This window comes from Erinaceus europaeus, chromosome 14 (genome assembly GCF_950295315.1).
Source record: "Erinaceus europaeus chromosome 14, mEriEur2.1, whole genome shotgun sequence".
NCBI lineage: Eukaryota > Metazoa > Chordata > Mammalia > Eulipotyphla > Erinaceidae > Erinaceus > Erinaceus europaeus.
The window spans coordinates 32,164,091-32,185,038 of NC_080175.1; the positions used below are offsets into that span (position 1 = coordinate 32,164,091).

Sequence of the window (20,948 nt, forward strand, 5' to 3'; positions counted from 1 at the left end):
AATATGCAAGAACTCTTAGGCATGGGGAGGAGTGAAAAGTGAAGGATACCTGAAGATTCTTCAGAAAGGAATAACAGTCATTGCCTTGTATAAACGTATAAAGGCTTTCCTCTGTAATCAGAAATCCATCAGTCGGATTCTGCTTTCAGAGGTTTGACTCTGATTTTTTTTTTTTAAATTTGTTTATGAGAGAGAAAACCAAAGCATCACTTGGATACATGCGAAGCCATCAATCAAACTCTGGATCTTGTGCTTGAAAATCCAGTGCTTTAACTATGACACCTTGCAGGCCACAAAGAAAGAAATCCTTATTGTGTTTATTTTTGGAAATTTTATTTTATTTATTAACACAAAAGAGGATGAAAGGAGAGAGAGAGAATCACTCTGACACACATGATACTAGGGATTAAACTCAGGACCTCCTGAGTTCCCAAATGCAATCTGACTGAGTTTTTACAATATATTCTTCCCGACTCCTATTCCCTCTTCCCCAGCACTCTGAGTTTTTATTCTTTGCCTAAAATCCAGGTGCTACTGAAGTTTCCCCCCCTGGATAGCAGATATGTAAAAGAGACTAAGGGAAAAAATAAAACAGAGGATAATTGATACCTTAACTTGTGAGTGGGAAAATGAGCAGAAGATTTGAATGCCTGAGGTTCCTGGTTCAATCCCTGGCATTGCATGTACTGCAGTGGTGCTCTAGTTTCCCCGTCTCATGAACCTCTCCTTTGTAGTAAATACAATAAATCTTTAAGGGCTGCCCACTCATCAACAGAAGTTGAGTAAGAAGATCTGAAAGGGAAACTAAAAGCAGGACCTGACCAAATTGTAAGTAGGGCACCAAAGTAAAAACTCTGTGGTGAGGGGTAGACATGCAGCTTCCTGGGCCAGTGGGGGGTGGGAGTAGGTGGGAGGGATGGGTCACAGTCTTTTGGTGGTGGGAATGGTGTTTATGTACACTCCTAGTAAAATGTAGTCATATAAATCACTAGTTAATACGAGAGGGGGAAAATTAACTGTATTTCTCAAAGTTTTTCAAAACACAAACTGAATCTTTTTAATATATAGGCTGTGTAATTGATATGCAGATTCTCTCAAAAGCCTAGACCAAGTAGATCAGAAGCAACCAATAGCACAGCTATATACAAGATACTGGGTACTGTACAGCAAACCCTAACAAAAGGAATTTTCAAAGTTAACCCAATTACCTAATAATGTGATGATAACATGAACTATCAATTGTCTTCTTGAACCCGAAGACAGCAGGAACCTTACATCTCCACTATAGAGCCTCTACTTCCCCCAGTCCTGGAACCATTGGATAGGGCCCACTTTCCCGTATGCCTCTCCCAATCCATATCAAATAATATTGCATCTGACGATCACAACCTAACCAACACAACGATTGCCACCTCAACATGCTTCACTTCAGACTGTGTCCAGAGACTTCACGTGTGGAATGGTAACCCTTCAGTTTCATTACTCGGGTGAGACCTTTCCTTTCATAGTATACTCTAATTCCATCTCAGGTGGTTCACTTCCTAACAAAGTCCCAAAACCTAGATATACACCAGATTCTGTGAGAGAGAGCATATGTTCACATGTATCCGTAAACTACTGCAAAATATATACCTGAAAGCAGAAGCACACTAGAGTTTGCAGTGAGTACCCCCCCTAACACTTCCTCTCCACTATTCCAAGCTTTGTGTCCATGATTGCTCAACAATTTGTTTGGCTTAGTATGTTAACTCTCTTTTCAGTCACCAGGTTCCAGATGTCATCAGGATACCGGCCAGGCTTCCCTAGGCTGAAGACCCCACCAATGTGTCCTGGAGCTCAGCTTCCCCAGAGACCCACCCTACTAGGGAAAGAGAGAGGCAGACTGGGAGTATGGACTGACCAGTCAACACCCATGTTCAGCAGGGAAGCAATTACAGAAGCCAGACCTTCTACCTTCTGCCAACCCACAATGACCCTGGGTCCATGCTCCCAGAGGGATAGAGAATGGGAAAGCTATCAGAGGAGGGGTTGGGATATGGAGAATGGGTGGTGGGAATTGTGTGGAATTGTACCCCTCCTACCGTATGGTTTTGTTAATTAATCCTTTCTTAAATAAAAAAGAAAAAAAAAGACAAAGTGTGCATTCAACTTGAGCTAAACCGTTCAATAGCATACATAAGTGTGATTTCAGTATATTTGAATTTTTAAAAAAATATTTAGTTATTTATTCCCTTTTGTTGTCCTAGTTGTTTTACTGTTATAGTTATTATTGTTGTTATCATTGTATGATAGGACAGATTGAAATGGATAGAGGAGGGGAAGACAGAGAGGGGGAGAGAAAGATAGACACCTGCAGACCTGCTTCACCACTTGTGAAGTAACCCCCCCTTGCAGTTGGGGAGTCAGGGGCTCAAACCAGGATCCTTACACCATTCCTTGAGCTTTGCACCACTTGCACTTAACACACTGCGCTATCGCCTGGCTCCCAATTAGTTGTAAATACTATGCCACTTCACACATAAATACTTCCAGTTTCTTCTCTTAACAATGGCATTCTTCTCACTGCTGGGGAAAAACATCTATTTCCCTGAAGAATAAAAAAACATTAATGTGAAGAGAGACATCTGTGATTGTATTCATTGCTGCATTATTTACTGCCAGGCTTGCGTGGGGGTGCCTCTTCCAGGGCACATACTCTCTGGGTTGCAGAGAACACGACTGGAGCCAGCCTGGGCTGCTACTCACTCAGCGACACGAGGGAGATGACTCAGGAACCAAACACGTGGCATGAGGCAATGCAATATCTTTATTGATTAGAGAGCCAAAGCTTTTAAATGTCCGACCAGGAAGTGTAAGTCAGAAATGGAAATGGCTAGGAAATGGGCAGAGAAAAGCAAAAGGGGGTTGGGAAGGTAGAAACTTCCTTAGCAACTGTTTTGAGGCTTTTAACTGGTGGGATTAGTAATACCCTGGAGGCAGGGAGGGTCTTGAGGGTAGAAAGAAGATAGGTCAAAGGAATGGAATGGGTGGGGATCTTTGAGGCAAAAGAATGATTATGTAGATAGGCCATAGTATCAGGAATGCAGGGTGCTTTGTGAGCTCTGCCCAACTCAACCACATCTGCACAATTTCCCAATATCTCCTCCTTTCTTTTTATCTAATGGCCATAGTATCAGGAATGCAGGGTGTTTGTGACGTAGGGAGTCTGATAAGACAAGGCAAATCTTTGGGGTTACTACTGTCCTTCCTTGCTCAACTTCTCACTAGAGACAGAGACTGACAGGATAGACGCACTCCTCAGGTCAAGCCCTGCCAAGCGCAACCACATCCCCACAATTTCCTGACAATTTACAATAATCAAATGCTGAAAACCACCCAATGTCAATCCACAGAGAAATGGACTAGGGCCCAGGCAGTGACATATCTGGTTAAGCACTCACATTATAGTGCACAAGGACCCAGGTTCAAGGCCCCAGTCCCCACCTGCAGGGGGAAAGTTTCACAAGTAGTGAAGTGGGGTTATGTCTCTCTATCTTCCCCTCCCTTCTCAATTTCTGTCTCCATCCAGTGATAAATAAAATATTTTTAAAAAAAAGAAAGAAAAAGGGTGGCCAGCTGGTGCCACACCTGGTTAAGCACCCATGTTACAGGGGGTAATGACCGAGGTTCAAGTCCCTGGCCCCTACCTGCAGGGGGAAATCTTCTTGAGTGGTAAAGTAGGGCTGTAGATGTCTATTTCCCTCTCCCTTCTCAATTTCTCTCTGTCTCTATCCAGTAATAACGTTAAAAAATAATTAAAAATTTTTAAAAAATAAATGCCTAAAAAATGTAGATTAAAATGCCCTGGCAGTGGTACACCTGGTAGAGTGCACATGTTATAGTGTGCAAAAGCCTTGGTTCAGATCCCCTGGGTTTCATCTGCAGGGGGAAAGCTTCACAAGGGAAGCAATGTTGCAGGTGTCTCTCTTTCTTCTCTCTGTCACCTTCTTTCTCACCTCTCTTTCCTCTCAATCTCTACCCAAAATTTTTTTCTTTAACTGGATCAAAATACATAATGTGTATACACAATGGAATACAACTTGGAGATTCAGGGGGTCAGGTGGTGGTGCAGCTGGTTGAATACACACATCACCATGTACAAGGATCTGGGTTCGAGCCCCTATTCCACACCTTCAGAGGAGATGCTTCGCAAGCAGTGAATCAGGCGTTCTTCCACCCACCCCTTTCAATTTCTATAGATCCTGTCTAGTATAAGTAGGAATAAGGGAAGAAAGAAAGAAGGAAGAAAGGAAGGAAGGAAGGAAGGAAGGAAGGAAAGGAGGAAGGAAGAGGGAGGAAAGAAATTTAAAAGGGGGGACATGGGAGGCTGGGCAGTAGTGCAGTGGATTAAGCTACATAGTGCAAAGTGCAGGGACTGGCATAAGGATCCGGGTTTGAGCCCCCTGCTCCCCAGTTGCAGGGAGGTCACTTCGCAAGCAGTGAAGCAGGTCTGCAGGTGTCTATCTTTCTCTCCCCCTTGCTGTCTTCCCCTCCTCTCTTGATTTCGCTCTGTCCTATCCAACAACAATGACAACAATAATAATAATGATAAATAAGGGCAAAAAAATGGCCTCCAGGAGCAGTGGATTTGTAGTGCATACACCGAGACCCAACAATAATCCTGGAGGCAAAAATAATTAGAATAACGAAAATGGGGGTGGAGGAATGGGCTCCACGAGTCAAGTGGTGGATTCCTACTGCTGGCACCAAACCCCCAGTAATAGCCCTAGTTGGGGGGGGGAGAACTTGGGGATTTAAAAGTAGACCCTTCTATTTGAAATAGCATGGATGGACCTAGAGGGTATCATGCTTACTGAAATGAGTCAGGAGGAAGCCATACTTTATATGGCATCACTCATATGCGTTGCACACTGGAAAATTATATGAATGAGCAAAATGACACAAAAGCAAACAAGCCACAAGAACAAAACAGTGATTACCAGAAGGAGAGAGACCGGGGCTAAAAAGGGTCAGCTGCCTGAGAATAGAAATTAGGCTGGTGACCAGCAGTGTCTGTGTGTTGCTGAGATGTAAGTGTGCACGTCTGATGTCTAGATAATGTTATACACTGGTGTCCCTTCAATTAAAAAAGAAAGCAGAAATCACCTTCTTGTATCACCACAGTGCTATTCTCACAGACACAAAGTTGATTTCATGAAGCCATCAGTGGAAGATGATTCACTGGGCTTGAGGGATGGCTCACTGGGTAGGGTGCATGCCTTACCCTGCAATTAACTCAGGCTCAGGCAATAAGAGGTGCCCGTATGCCACATGGAGGAAGCTCTGCTCCTGTGGTGTCTCTCTTTCTCTTTGCCTCCTTTTTCTCTCTAAATGAAAAAGCAGACTAGACAGCACATGAAAAATCACACATATACGAGAAAAAGAAAAACAGATCATTTGTTCTGACAGTTACAATAACAGGTGCAGTCTGACAAAACAAAATTATCCAAGCTTCTAAAAGCAGAGAGGTAAGCAATCTCCCAGGTCTTTCTAGGTAATCTGGGTGAAGGTATATCACGTAAAAGCTTTACTCAATCCTCTCTCACAGCATGTAAGCTCTGGTGACTTGTTATACTGTGGTCTCAGCACCGCCCTTGAATTTATTAACAGGGGTTTCTCTAAGTTCCTAGGAAGCCTCCACATACTCTTAATACGTGTTTCCATTAGACAAGTGAGTCTGAGAGAGCCCTGCAGTTTAACATGTAGATGCTCCTGTGGGGTGTCCACAAGTGGTTTCAAGAAGGAGAGGAGACAAGGGGTTGAGGAGACAGCATAATGGTTCTTCAAAAAGACTTTCACCCACACCTACAGACATGTAATTTTTGATAAAGTGGCCCTAATTGTCAAATGGAGAAAGGAGGCTCTCTTCAATAAGTGGAAACTGGGCTGGAACATACAGAAGAATGAAACTGAACCATATTATCTCACCAGAACAAAAAAAAAGTCATATCCAAATGAATCAAGGACCTGGATGTGAGACCAGAAACTATCAAATACTTAGAGGAAAACATTGGTGGAACACTTTCCCACCCAAACCTCAAGGACATCTTTGATGAGAAAAACCCAATGGCAAGGAAAACTAAAACAAAAACAAACCAATGGACCACATCAAATTGCAAGGCTTCTGTGCAACCAGAGAAACCACCACACAAACAAAGAGACCCCTCATAGAATGGTAGAAGCTCTTCACATGCCATACATCAGACTAGAGACTAATAACAAATACATACAAAGTACTCAGCAAAATTATCAACAAAAAAGCAAATGACCCCATCCAAAAATAGGCAGAGAAATGAAGAGAACATTCACTATAGAAGAGATCCAAAAGGCTAACAAACACATGAAAAATTGCTCCAGGTCACTGATTGTCAGAGAAATGCAAATAAAGACAACATTGAGATACCACCTCACCCCTATGAGAATGGCATACATCACAAAGGACAGCAGCAACAAATGCTGGAGAGGCTGTGGGGACAGAGGAACCCTTCTGCACTGCTGGTGGGAATGTAAATTGGTCCAGTCTCTCTGGAGAACTCTCACAAGACTAGACATAGACCTTCCATATGACCCAGTAATTCCTCTCCTGTGGATATACCCCAAGGACTCTATAACACCTAACCAGAAAGATATTTGTACACTTATGTTCATAGCAGCACAATTCATATTAGCTAAAACCTGGAAGTAACCGAGGTGCCCAACAACAATGAGTGGCTGAGAAAGCTGTGGTATATATACATAATGGAATACTATGCAGCTATAAAGAACAATGAACCCACCTTCTCTGACCCATCTTGGATGGAGCTAGAAGGAATTATGTTAAGTGAGCTAAGTCAGAATGATAAAGATGAGTATGGGATGATACCAATCATAAACAGAAGTTGAGAAAGAAGAGCAGAAAGGGAAACTAAAAGCATGATTTGACTGAATTTGGAGTAGGGCACCAAAGTAAAAATGCAGGGGTAAGGATGAGGGTGAGGGTGGATATTTGGCTTCCCAGGTGTCGGGGGCTGGGTGGCATGGGACACAGTCTTTTGGTGGTGGGAATGGTGTTTATGTACACTCCTATTAATTTGTAGTCATATAAATCACTATTTAATTAATATAAGAGGGGGAAAATTGATTGAATGTCTCAAAGTTTTTAATGTACAGACCATAGGCTGAGTCTTTGATATGTTGACTCTCCTAAAAGCTTAGACCTGGAGAACAGAAGCAACCAGTGGCACAGCTATATACAAATAATGTCAAAGGACATAAATTATGGTGATGTTGTGTATGATACAGAAAATCTTAACAAAGGGATTTTTCAAAGTTAACCCAGTTGCCAAATAATATGATTGTAGCAATAACTATCTATTGCCTTCTTAAACCCCAAGACAGCAGGAACCTCTATATAGAGCCTATATTTCCCCCCGTCCTGGAGCCTCTAGGGTGGGACTCACTTTCCTGCATGCTTCTTTCAATTCATACTAAATGATATTGTATCTGCTGATCCCAACACAATCAATGCAATGAGTATCACCTTAGCATGCTTCACTTCAGACTGTGTCTAGAGACATCAAGTGTGGAATATCAACTCTTCAGCCTCATTACTCCGGTGAGACATTTCCTTACACAGGATTCTCTAATTCCATTCCAGATGGTTCACTTCCTAACAAAGTCCCAAAACTTACATATAGACCAGGTCCTTTGAGATAGAGCATATGTGCTCATGTATCCATAAATTAGGGAAAAATATATACCTGAAAGCAAAAGTACACAATAGTCTGCAGTGAGTCAGTACCCTCCTCACATACTTCCCTTTACAGTTCTCTCACTCACTCCAAAGCTAACCTTATCAAAGCAAGGACTACAAAAGCTAAATAAGGGCAAGAGACTGGTATACTTTAAGGATGACTCTTTAGTCACTATTAGGCTACCCCATCAGCTTGGGCCCGTGGCGGGAATCCTGAGATTCCCAAAGAGACATGATAGGCTTACATCTTGAATAAATCCCTCTCCCCAATATTACCAGTCATCTCTACCAGGAACAACAAAACAGACCCCTTTGTGGGCCCCCATATGACCTTGCCTCCAACTTGGATCAACAACGGTAGAGAATGTTCCATCCTCTGAAGGGAGGATGGACAACACACTCTAGGCTCCATCCGAGGAAGATGGGCCCCCAAATTGGGACAGCTTGTAATGTTCCTACTCATGACCACAGAATGTGAGCTCAGATCTACAGGGATGCAGAGGTCACCGAGGCTCCTAAGCTGAATATGACCCCATCCAAAAATGGGGAGAGGACATGGACACAATATTCACCCCAGAAGAGATCCAAAAGGCCAAGAAACACATGAAAAAATGCTCCAAGTCTTTGATTGTCAGAGAAATGCAAATAAAGACAAGGAGATACCACTTCACTCCTGTGAGAATGTCATACATCAGAAAAGGTAGCAGCAACAAGAACAATGAACCCACCTTCTCTGACCCATCTTGGATGGAGCTAGAAGGAATTATGTTAAGTGAAATAAGTCAGAAAGATAAAAATGAGTATGGGAACATCCCCTTCATGAACAGAAGTAGAGAAAGAAGAACAGAAAGGGAAACTCAAAGCACAATCTGAGTTTAGAGTCGATCATCAAAGTAAAAATTTCTTGGTGGAAGGCGAGGGTAGATGTTCAGCTTTATGGGGGGTGGGGAGAGACACAGACCTTTGGTAGTGAGAATGGTATTAATATACACTGTTTAATTAGTATGATTTAATTAATATAGTGTTAATATACCCTATTTAATTAACAAGAGAGGGGGAAAGTGGATTGAATGTCTCAAACTTTTTGATGCATATACAATAGCTCTGGGTATATGTTCCTTCAGTCTAAGCACTTAAAACCTCAAATTGATAGATTGAATTTAACAGTGGACTCAAATTGTTAATACATTTCTAATAATGACTTGTTCTGTGAAATATTAAATCACCTAAAAGCTTAGATCAGGGACAACAGAAACAGTTGGTGGCATTACATTATAAAAAACAGAATGGGAATCGGGCAGTAACAAAAGGGAAAATACATAAATTTATAAAAATTTACTAAAATATTTTTAAAAATTGTATTGTTTAAGCCCAGTCCCAGGGCCCTGCAGTGAATGAATCCTTTTACATGCCCACCACGACTCCCCAAAGGTTTTCCTTTTTTTCTTTTTTTTTAAATTTATAAAATGAATAAATAAAAACCATAGGATAAAGACAAAACCATAGGATAAGAGGGGTACAACTCCACACAGTTCCCACCACCAGAACTCCGTATCCCATCCCCTCCCCTGATAGCTTTCCTATTCTTTAACCCTCTGGTTAAGTTAAAGTTTAAACAAACCAAAATGCTACTTAGCTCTGACAGAAAGCTGTGCCAGAAACTGAACCTCTGGCCTCTGAAGTCTCACCCACACAGCTTGGTATAATAACAGGTTGAATCAACTCCGTGGCCCAGCAGTTTTTCTGCACAAGTGGTCTCCGTACCTATGATCTGATGTATTCTTTTTAATATTTTTAATTTTTTATTTTTGGTAGAAACATAAATTGAGTGAAAGGAAGTGCCAGTGAAGCTTCCCCTCTGCAGGTAGGGACCGGGGGCTTAAACTTGGGTCCTTGCATTCTGTAATGCTTGTGCTCAAGCACTTATGTCACCACCCAGAACCGACACTTTGATCTTTTCTTACTTTGTCTCCAGGGTTATCACTGGTGTTCTGTGCCTGCACAGTGAATCCACTACTCCTCAAGGCTATTTTTCCCCTTTTGGTTGCCCTTGTTGTTTATCATTGTTGTGGTTATTATTGTTGTTGTTATTGCTGTTGAACAGAGAGAAATGGAGAGAGCAGAGAAAGACAGAGAGGGGAAGAGAAAGATAGATACCTGCAGACCTGCTTCACTGCCTATGAAGTGGCCCCCCTGCAGGTGGGGAGCTGGGCTCGAACCAGGATCTTTACACTGGTCCTTGTGCTTTGTGCCATGTGCACTTAACCCGCTGCACTACCACCCGAACCCCGCTGTTACATTTTCTTTTAGACACTCCTGACAGTCTCGAACATTCTACTGCCTTCATCACTAACATGACTAATCAGTGTCTGTGATTAATCCAAGAATCTCATTGTCATATTCTGACACAGAATCAGGACTCAGAGTGTTCATAGAGCAAAGAATGAATGTATCAGATCAGAGGTGCTCTGTCTTCCCACTCATCCTTCCTGCAAATGTCCCTGGGTTTAACTACTCTTTTAACTACTGTGAGTATTATTTATTTAGGCTGTCTTTTATCTGAAATACATAGAACTATATAATATGGTTCCCTTCTAGGTCTGATTTATTTTGTTCTACTCTGTCGGAGATGTAGCTAAATCAGATTCACCTACTTCGGTTCTTTCTCATTGTGAATAGCGTCCGTCTGTATTCATAAACCACAACACTGACTCCTTCCACCACTGGTGGATAACTGGGTTGTGTGTAGTCCTGGGATCTTATGAATCAAGCTACTGCACACAGTCTTGTGTCGGCGACATGTTACATGAAGTGCCAGCCCCGAGCCACCCCCCCAGACAACCATTCTTCAGGCAGCAGCCTCATCGAGGGTTCCTGCTCTGGTAAAGCCATAGAGCCAGTCGCAGAAGTGACAGCCTGTCATCACAGGTGACCTGTATCAGGAGCTCTTGAACCCATTCTACCCAGCAGCTTTCAAAGGACCTAACTCCGTGATTAAAGTAACTGAAGTCCTTTCTTTCTGCTTCCCATACCCTGAATGGTTGGGTCCCTGATTTCAGAACTTCAGCTGTGCCTTTGTATAGGCAGACCGGCACCATCAACGGACAACATGCTCCACTGCACAAAACTTTATTATAAGAGGCACTGTTTCCTAAGAATATTTAGCAAAGTAAAGGAATAATAAATACTTAAAAAAAGAAATAATTAACAATTAAATAATTACAAATGTAAAGTAAAACAAACGTTATAACACAGTAAACCAAGAAAAATATTAATTTATGTCGCAGGGAGGGCAAGTTAAGCTTATGGCCAGGAACAACTGCAAGCTGTGCCACCTCAGATTCCATTGAGGTCCTGGCACATAGGCTCAGAAGCCATATTTGCCATGGGATGACACGTGGTCTTGCCTGCAGATTTTCTGGCTGTGCAGGAGGCGGAGTAGAGGGCAGCGGCCCTTCTGCTGCTCTGGCCACTTCAGCTGTGCCTTCAGGTTGCGGTGAGCTCTGTGGGGCTGGGGCTGGAGGTGGATATGTCATTGAAGGAGCAGGAGAGTCAAGCCCTGGCTCCTAGTTCCCATGTGCTGTCTATACCCAGACCCCAGTGCAGGCCTTGAGGGGGCGCTGACTAGCTCCCCGGGACATTTCCCCTGCTGCCCTCCATGAGGGGCTGAGGACAAACATCTCCTGGTGCAGCCCCAGCCTCTGGGGGTGAGGGTTTGTGGGGTATTCCTGTGGGGCCCAGGGCAGACCCCACAATGCTCCACGCCTGCCTGGAGTCTCACCAGTGTGCTCTGCAAGCTGTGGGCTCTGGGGAGGCCTGTGCAGGACAATGTCTCCATGCAGGTGGTACCCGCTGACCACCAGGCGCACCCGGTGGCCCTTGCGGTTGCAGCAGCCCCCGGCCTGGGCAGGAAGGCCTCCTCGGTATCGCTCCTCAGACACAAGCAGGTATGGGGCATCACTGCACACGTTCTGCGTCTCCTGCTGTTGCTCTGTCTCCTCGCAGAGTGACGGCTCGCCCTCGATCACATCTGTCTCTGTGCAATATGGCTCCGGCTTCTACAGGGACAGTGCACAGGGTCAGGGCTCAGAGCCCCCTCCCACGGCCAAGCCCGCAACTCTGTTCCTGGCCAGCACTGACACACAGGACAGGGACAGACCTCCAAGGGGAAAACACCCCCAAGACAGGGTCAAACCTCCATGCAGACACACACCCCTCGCCACCATAGCACAGAAATAATCCTCCAAGGAGGATAGTCCCCTAGGACAGGGACACCACTCCAGGGAAGACAGATCCCAAGGACAGGGACACCCCTCTATGGGGACAGAACCCCAAGACAGGGACACCTCTCCAGCCCCCCGCCTGCCAGACAGCCCTGATCTGGAGGTTAACCATTGCCCCTCCCTCCTGCAAGGACAGGCCTTCCCCAATGTTCACACAGAGACTTACACACACATACACACACACACACACACACACACACACACACACACACACTCCTTTGAGTGAGTGTGTGTGTGTGTGTGTGTGTGTGTGTGTGTGTGTTCATGTGTGTGGACAGGTCTGTCCAGCCTCACCCTGAGCTGACCATGGACACCCTCAGCCCTGGTTACCTCAAGCTGACAGCAGCTACGCAGGCACAGCTTCCACAGGCAGTTCCTCACCCGCAAGCACAGTGCAGTCACTCTGCCTGGGCAGCAGGCTTTGCTCTGCTTGGGCCTTGAGCGGCCCTTCGCACGGGAGGGCATCTTTCCTCACCAGCTCTGACACCAAATGTCTAGAGAGGGTCTGTGTGTGGATAGAATGTGGTATCCAGGGAACCAGGGTTCCAAGTCTGTTGGGGTCCTGCCCGAGGTGGTGAGGTCACTTCCTGGGTGCCCTGCCCTGGGCTCCTCTCTGAGAAGACATCCCCACCCCCACCCAACCAGGCCATCAAAACATTTCATATGGCTGGTGTAGTGCTCTGCTGTGTGTGCAACACAGGTTCAAGCCCAGGATCCACTGTATTGGAGGAAACCTTAGTTCTGTGGTATCTCTGTCTCTCTGTGCATGTGTGTACCTGAAAAAAATCACACTGGAATATAAAGCCCTGGCAAGGATCAAAATAATAATATAAAATTATTATTTTAAAATTATTATTATTAAAATTTCTACCCAAAATAAATAAATAAATTTTATTTTAAATTTTATTGTTATTTTTTATTTGTTTATTTATTGGATTAAGACAGCCAGAAATCGAGTGGGAAGGGGGGATAGAGAGTAAGAGAGACAGAGAAACACCTGCAGCATTGCTTCTCCACTCATGAAGCTTTCCCTCTGCAGGTGGGGACCGGGGACTCGAACCTGGGTCCTTGCATATTGTAACATGTGTGCTCAATCAGGTGCACCACCACCTGGCCCTTATAAATAAATGTTTTTAAAAAATAAGTCCCAGGAGTTGGGCGATAGTGCAGCGGGTTAAGCGCACATGGCACAAAGCACAAGGACTGGTGTAAGGATCCCTGTTTAACCTCCTGGCTCTCCACTCCACTGCTCCTGAAAGTCTCCTGTTTCTGCTCCTATGTGGTAATCAGGGGCCCATATCCGGGTTTGCACATTTTAGAAGGTTTGTGGCCTACCAGGTGAGCTATCTCCTTGTCCCTGAGCCTTATTTTCTTGTTTTTTTTCTTTTAAATTTTGCCCTATGGCAATTCTAACTCTTGGGAAGTAGAGTCTGTCCGGCAATCCAAGGTGTCATGAAAAAAATGTATAAGAAAGAGTAAAGATTTCCTTGGTTCTGCTAGAAGTTAAATACCTCTCCCACAGGATATATGTCATTATGGAATCTGATGAGGTGATTTGGAGGGAGGGGGGCAAACACATAAGAAAAAAGAAAAAGGGTTAAGAGCAGACCAACTCTGAGGAAGAATGCAGTGCAGATCATGCCCTCAGCCAGGCTTATGTCTGTTTAAAAACCTGTAGAAGTCAAGCACAGGAGAAAAGAGCTGAAGACAGACATGGTGCAATACAAAGGGGAGAAATGCAGCCTGGCCTCATAGCACAGACATCTTTCCTGGAACAAGAAGAGCCTAAGAGCAGGGAGAGCATGTTCCTTAGTAACTGCCTGGGTCGTTTGTCACATGAGAAGAAACTCATCTAGACTCTTCCTTCACACCATCATCCCACATCAAACCCAGAATGATTTTGATTGAACTGTGATTTTTTTTTTACATTTCTTTAATGGTTTACAGTCGATAGTAAAACACAATAGTTCGTACATGCATAACTTTTCTGTTTTCCATGTAACAATTCAACCTCCACCAGGTTATCCTCTGCCATCATGTTGCAGGACCTGAACCTTCACCCCCCACCCCAAAGTCTTTTACTTTTACAGAGTTGCAATACACTAACTGCAGTCCAAGTTCTGCTTAGTGTTTTCCCTTCTGATGTTGCTTCTCAACTTCTGTCTATGAGTGAGATCATCCCATATTCATCCTTCTGTTTTTGACTTATCTCACTCAACATGATTCCTTCAAGCTCCATCCAAGATGGGGGAAAGAAAGTGAATTCAGTGGTCCGGGAGGTGGCACAGTGGATAAAGCACAGGACTCTCAAGCATGAGGTCCCCAGTTCAATCCCCGACAGCACATGTACCAGAGTGATGTCTGGTTCTTTCTCTGTCCTCCTATCTTTCTCACTAATAAATAAACAAATTATTTTTTTAAAAAAAAAGGAAAGTGAATTCAACATGTTTTGTAGCTCAGTAGTATTCTATTGTGTATATATACCACAACTTACTCAGCCACTCATCTGTTGCTAGTTGCATGGGTGGCTTCTATATGTTGGCTATTACACATTGTGCTGCTATGAACATAGGTGCACACAGATCTTTTTGGATAGGTATGTTTGTTTTTTTAGGATACATCCCCAGGAGAGGAACTGCAAGATCATAGGATAGGTCCACTTCTAGCCTTCTGAGAGTTCTCCAGACTGCTCTCCACAGGGGTTGGACCAATTTACATTCCCACCAGCAGTGCAGGAGGGTGCCTTTGTCTCACAACCTCTCCAGCATTTGTTGCTGATACCTTTTCTTTTCTTTTTTTTTTTTAAGATTTTATTTATTAATGAGAAAGATAGGATCAGAGAAAGAACCAGATATGACTCTAGTACATGTGTTGCTGGGGATCAAACTCAGAACCTCATGCTTGAGAGTCCAGTGTTTTATCTACTGCACTACCTCCCAGACCACACTGATACCTTTTCTGATGTATGACATTCTCAGAGGGGTGAAGTGGTATCTCACTGTTGTCTTTATTTGCTTTTCTCTGACAATCAAAGATTTGGAGCATTTTTTCATTTTTATTGGCCTTTTGGATCTCTTCTATGGAAAATGAATTGTGAATGCTTAAAAGAATAGCTTTTGTGTTGGTATAGTATAATGGTTATACAAAGAGAGTTTCATGTCTGAGGCTCTCAAGTCCCAGGTTCAGTCCCACCCACTGCTATAAGCCAGAGCTGAGTAGTGCTCTGGTAAAAAAAAAAAAAAAAAAAAAACCAGACTAACTTTTCCAGAAGACAACTAAAAAATCCCTTTATGACTGAGAGCAAGGAAAAAACTTTTTTTTTTCAGATGCAGGGTGAAAAAATATGGGAAAAGTGATCAGCTGAGGTTTTTTTTAAATTTTTTATATTTATTTATTTATTTTCCCTTTTGTTGCCCTTGTTGTTTTTTATTATTGTAGTTATTATTGATGTCGTCATTGTTGGATAGGACAGAGAGAAATCTAGAGAAGAGAGGAAGACAGAGAGGGGGAGAAAAATACATCTACAGACCTGCTTCACTGCCTGTGAAGCAATGCCCCTGCAGGTGGGGAGCCGGGGCTTCAACCCGGATCCTTCCACCTGTCCTTCATTGCACTTCACATCACGTGTGCTTAACCCACTGCGCTACCACCTGACTCCCAATCAGTTGAGTTTTTGATGCTAAAGTGTACTGCCTTTTATTGGGGGGGGAGGGATACATATGTGAGGACCTGGGCTCAAACCCTCCAATCCCTAGCTGCAGGAGGGATATTCAGGAGCAGTGGGCAGACTACAGAAGTAGTCTTTCTTCCTTCTTCCCATTTCTCTCTGTCTATATCTTAATTAAAAACTAAATGTATAAGAATAAAAAAGACACCTAGGAGGAATGGAGTTGCTGCGCAGGCATAAAACCCCAGCAAAAACCCTTGTGGCAATAAATAAATAAACAAATAAATGGGGGGCAGGCGGTAGTGCAGAGGGTTAAGTGCACATGGCCCAAAGCTCAAACACCAGGGTAAGGACTCCGGTTCGAGCCTCGGCTCTCCACCTGCAGGGAGGTCATTTCACAAGCTGTGAAGCAGGTCTGCAGGTGTTTATCTTTCCCCACTCTCTGTCTTCCCCATCTCTCTCAATTTCTCTCTGTCCTATCCAACAACAATGACAACAATAACAACAATGATAAATAACAAGGATAATGAAAGGAGAAAAAAATAGCCTCCAGGAGCAATGGGTTTGTAGTGTTGGCACAGAGCTCCGGTGATAACCCTGGAGGCAAAAAGGAAAAAAAAAAAAAAAAAGCCAAGGAGAAAAGGTTAACATTGAAGCACAAGATTCATCTCTAAATATACAACTGATTTCACAAATTGTTGCGGAAGAGATGAAAAACATGGGTCAAGACTAATTTTAAGACTAGATTAGGCATAGTGATAACTGACTACAACTAAGCATACAAATACAATCTTTATAATATTTCTTATATGGAAAATAAAACCATAACCCTGATGGAATGGAGAACTGCCACACATACAACATGCTTCAAACAAGGCAGCCCTGATGCTGTCAGGTGAGGGTGAGGATATGGAGCCAGTCCCGGAACCTACTGGCCTCATCCTACTTGATTACCACAAGTCCAGTGATGAGCCCTTCAAGCACAGCTTCTTCCTCTGTGAAGTGGATTCATGTTGGTACTGCTCTCAGGTAGCAGGAAAATAAACTATTTTGGCCCTTGGTAAGGACTCCACAACTAATCTCTCTTGTGATCATTTTTGCAGTCTTCTCCCTGGGGGGTGGGGAGTGATGGACAATAGGCACAGGAGAGGGAGGAGGGGACTAGAGTCCAGACACCTCTGCAGATGGTGTTGAGGGACAGAGCAGAGCTATTTCTAGGGTATTGGAGCTTCCAGTTCTTGGTCTCCTGCCCTTCTATAAACATGGAAGGTGCACTCTCCAGTTCTCCCCAGCTGCTTCCTCTTCCAGGTATGACCTTGGAAAGGGGAAAAGACAATGAGCTCCAAATACACCTATCCAAAGAGATCTGTGTGCACATATGTTCATAGCAGAACAATTTGTAATAGTCAAAACCTGGAAGCAACCCAGGTGTCCAACAACAGATAAGTGGCTGAGCAAGTTGTGCTCTTTATACACAATGGAATACTACTCAGCTATTAAAAATGGTAAATTCACCATCTTCACCTCATCTTGGATGTAGTTTGAAGGAATTATGTTAAGTGAGATAAGCCATAAAGAAAAGGATGAATATGGGGTGATCCCATTCATAGACTGAAACTGAAAAATAATAACAGAAGGGAAAACACAAAGCAGAACTAGGACTGGAGTTGGTGTATAACAACAAAGTAAAAGACTCTGGGGTTGGGTTGAGGGAAGAATCAGGTCCAGGAATAGGCTGAGGAGGACCTATTGGGGTTTAAATTGTTATGTGGAAAACTGAGAGAGAAAAAAAAAAAAAGATGACCATGAGCTGTCAACAAAAGTCAGACATACCTTCCAGAGGTGGGGCTACAGAGCAGCAGCAGCTGTGTATCTCTCCTCTCCTCTCCCAGGTCAACTAGGAATACCAAAGGAGACCTCCTGGGACCACAACAAGCAGGACTAGAATGACTTCAGGAACCCACCAAACCACCAGTGAGTACAAACACGTGGGGCTCATGGACAGGGAGGAGCCTAAGGAGAGATTGAGTGGCTGGTAACAGTCCAGCAGTTAACCAGTTGAGGTACCACCTCCAGTCTGTTTTACCAACAAAAAGACTGCTGAAGGGAGGAGAGGACTCCCCTAAGACTCACCAAATGCAACTTTTAGCCTCCATTGCTACTGCCCTCAGAGTCTGGAGCAGCAGGAGGGAGGCTCTGTGCTGACATCTGGGCACAGAAAACTGACCAGGAAACTCAGGAGAAGAGCTACACCTTGGTGGCCTAGCAGTGGGGCTGTACTGTGAGAGCCCTTCCACATTGTTCTCCTGATGAGATGAGAACATGGTGAATAATTGCCTCAGAACCTACAGACTATAAATGGGACTTGTTTAGCAACTCATTGGGCCCATCAGTGCTGCCCAGCTTGGCAGAGAGGATGAATTAAGTCTGGTGCTTTGGATCCTTGTGGTGTGAGAGTCTCTTTGCATAACCACTGTGCAATCTAACCCCCCCACCCCCCCCACCCCCGCTTTACCTCTTGGTCAGGAGTAAGTGATTAAGCTAAGAAGCCTACTTATAGTTTAAAAGCCCTCATAGCCTACAGGGAAGAAAAATAACGAGAGGCTTTTAATAGCCTCTGTGCTCCAACTAAGGGATTGAAATAGTATTGAAACAACTGTTAATTCTTTAAGTACCTTACTTAGACACAAGTCAATCCAGGCAAGAGTGATCAGTAATTTGAAAAGTACTGAGAGAGGGAACTCATAACATGCTATATAGAATGATTAAACCAACAAGAAATACTGGAGAAATAAACCAGGACAAGAGTCCAGCTAAAAGCCCACGAAAACTTGAAGCACAAAATAGTGAGGTCAACATTCAAATACTACTTAATGAAATAGTCACAAGAGTGAGTAAAGAGTTTAAAATAATTTTCATCAGAAATGCAGAAACAACAAATGAGACTCTGGAAGAAAACACTATCTCAAGGTTATCAGAGAATTGAAAGTTGAAATAGCTGAGCTAAGAACACAACTAGCTGAACAAGCTAAAACAGTATCAGAAAAGGGAAACAAAATACATGAACTCCAGACAACAGTAGAGGGGAGACAGAATAGAATAAATGAGGCTGAAGACAGAATTAGCAAGATCAAGGATGAATTAGAGACAACTAAAAAAGAAGTAAGAGAACTAAAAAAGAGATTAAGAGATACTGAAAACAACACAGAGACCTATGGAATGACTTCAAAAGAAACAATATATGCATTATTGGCTTACCAGAGGAAGAAAGAGAGGGAAGGGAAGAAAGCATTCTTCAGGCCATAATAGCTGAGAACTTCTCTAGTTTAGACAACATCAGAGACATAAAGGTTCAAGCAGCCCAGATGGTCCCAAACAGAATTGACCCAGACTTAAAGACACCAAGACACATCATATTTAGAATGGGAAGGAATAAGGATTAAGAAAGGATCCTGAAGCCTGCAAGAGAAAAACAAAGAGTCACCTACAGAGGAAATCCCATAAGATTAGAAGCAGACTTCTCCACACAAACACTACAGGCCAGAAGAGAATGGCAAGATATCTATCAAGTGCTCAATGAGAAAGGCTTTCAACCAAGACTACTGTATCCTGCTAGGCTGACATTCAGACTAGTTGGAGGCATCAAAACCTTCTCAGACAAGCAACAGTTGAAAGAATCAACTATCACCAAGCCTGCCCTGAAAGAAGTTCTGAAATGTCTCCTATAAACAGTCAGACCACCATAAATATGCCATATATCAGAACACTCCAAAAATCTATAATAATGGCATCAAAATGTCTTTAATCTATGATGTCAATAATGTCAATGGCCTGAATTCACCTATTATAAGGCACAGAATAGGAAGATGGATCAGAAAACACAACCAAACAATATGTTGTCTACAGGAAACCCACCTAACTCAACAAGATAAACACAGACCCAAAGTGAAAGGACAGAAAACTATCATACAAGCCAATGGCCCACAAAAAAGTGCAGGATCAGCTATTCTCATATCGGACATGATAGACTTTAAAAATCAATAAAAGTAAAAAAGATAGTAATGGACACTACTTAATGCTCAGAGGATCAGTCAATCAAGAGAACTTAACAATTATTAACATTTATGCACCCAATGAGAAGCCATATAAATATATCAAACATCTACTGAAAGAGCTACAGCAATATATTAACAGCAACACAGTCATAGTAGGGAACTTCAAAACCCTACTCTCTCAACTTAACAGATCATCCAGGCAGGAAATCAATATATAAATGAGGGAGCTAAATGAAGAGCTAGATAAACTAGAACTATTGGACATTTTCAGAATCATTCACCTGAAGAAGCTGGAATAAACATTCTACTCAAGTCTACATGGGTCATTCTCAAGGATAGACCATATGTTAGACCACAAAGATAGCATCAGCAGATTAAAGAACACTGAAATCATCCCTAGCTTCTTCTCAGACCACAGTGGAATTAAACTAACACTTAACAATCAACAAAAGATTAGTAACAGTGCCAAAATATGGAAGCTCAACAGTATACTCCTTAACAACTACTGGGTCAAAGAGGAAACCAAGGAAGAAATCACAATGTTTCGAGACTTCAATGAAAATGAAGACACGGGGGTTCCCGGAAGATGGTGGACTGAGAAGCTGCTAATGGCTTGAGCTCTGACCACATCTCCTGGAAACGGTAGGATTTTCTGCCTTTAGTAGGCCAGTCAATAAGGGGTCCTAGCAGTGACACCAAGGAGGTGACTATAAGTTAATTGAGCATATGTTCACACGTATGAGAGAGAGCATATGTTCACACGTGTCCGTAAACTACTGCAAAATATATACCTGAAAGCAGAAGTACCCTAGAGTTTGCAGCGAGTATCCCCCTAACACTTCCTCTCCACTATTCCAAGCTTTGGGTCCATGATTGCTCAACAACTTGTTGGCTTCGTATGTTAACTCTCTTTTCAGTCACCAGGTTCCAGATGTCATCAGGATGCCGGCTTCCCTAGACTGAAGACCCCACCAATGTGTCCTGGAGCTCAGCTTCCCCAGAGACACACCCTACTAGGGAAAGAGAGAGGCAGACTGGGAGTATGGACCAACCAGTCAACGCCCATGTTCAGTGGGGAAGCAATTACAGAAGCCAGACCTCCTACCTTCTGCAACCCACAATGACCCTGGGTCCATGCTCCCAAAGGGATAGAGAATGGGAAAGCTATCAGG

General features: G+C 43.3%; 1 protein-coding gene across 1 annotated transcript; it reads right to left on the reverse strand.

Annotated features, from left to right (window-relative positions):
- Window positions 1-10,619: 10,619 nt before the first annotated feature.
- Window positions 10,620-12,519, reverse strand: LOC132532853 (uncharacterized). The gene is made up of 4 exons (XM_060172235.1): window positions 12,385-12,519; window positions 11,553-11,829; window positions 11,015-11,288; window positions 10,620-10,650 (listed from the first exon to the last, which is right to left on the reverse strand). Exons 1-4 carry the CDS (start codon window positions 12,517-12,519, stop codon window positions 10,620-10,622), a joined length of 717 nt encoding a protein of 238 aa, XP_060028218.1.
- Window positions 12,520-20,948: the final 8,429 nt, after the last annotated feature.

Bases quoted from the DNA above. Each gene is read 5' to 3' on its own strand.
- LOC132532853 (XM_060172235.1), bottom strand. From the start codon at position 12,519: ATGCCCTCCCGTGCGAAGGGCCGCTCAAGGCCCAAGCAGAGCAAAGCC. The intron at 11,830-12,384 runs GTAACCAGGGCT...CTGTCCCTGTAG, and splicing joins GTAGCTGCTGTCAGCTTGAG to AAGCCGGAGCCATATTGCAC. The intron at 11,289-11,552 runs GTGAGACTCCAG...ATCCACCTCCAG, and splicing joins ACAGCTTGCAGAGCACACTG to CCCCAGCCCCACAGAGCTCA.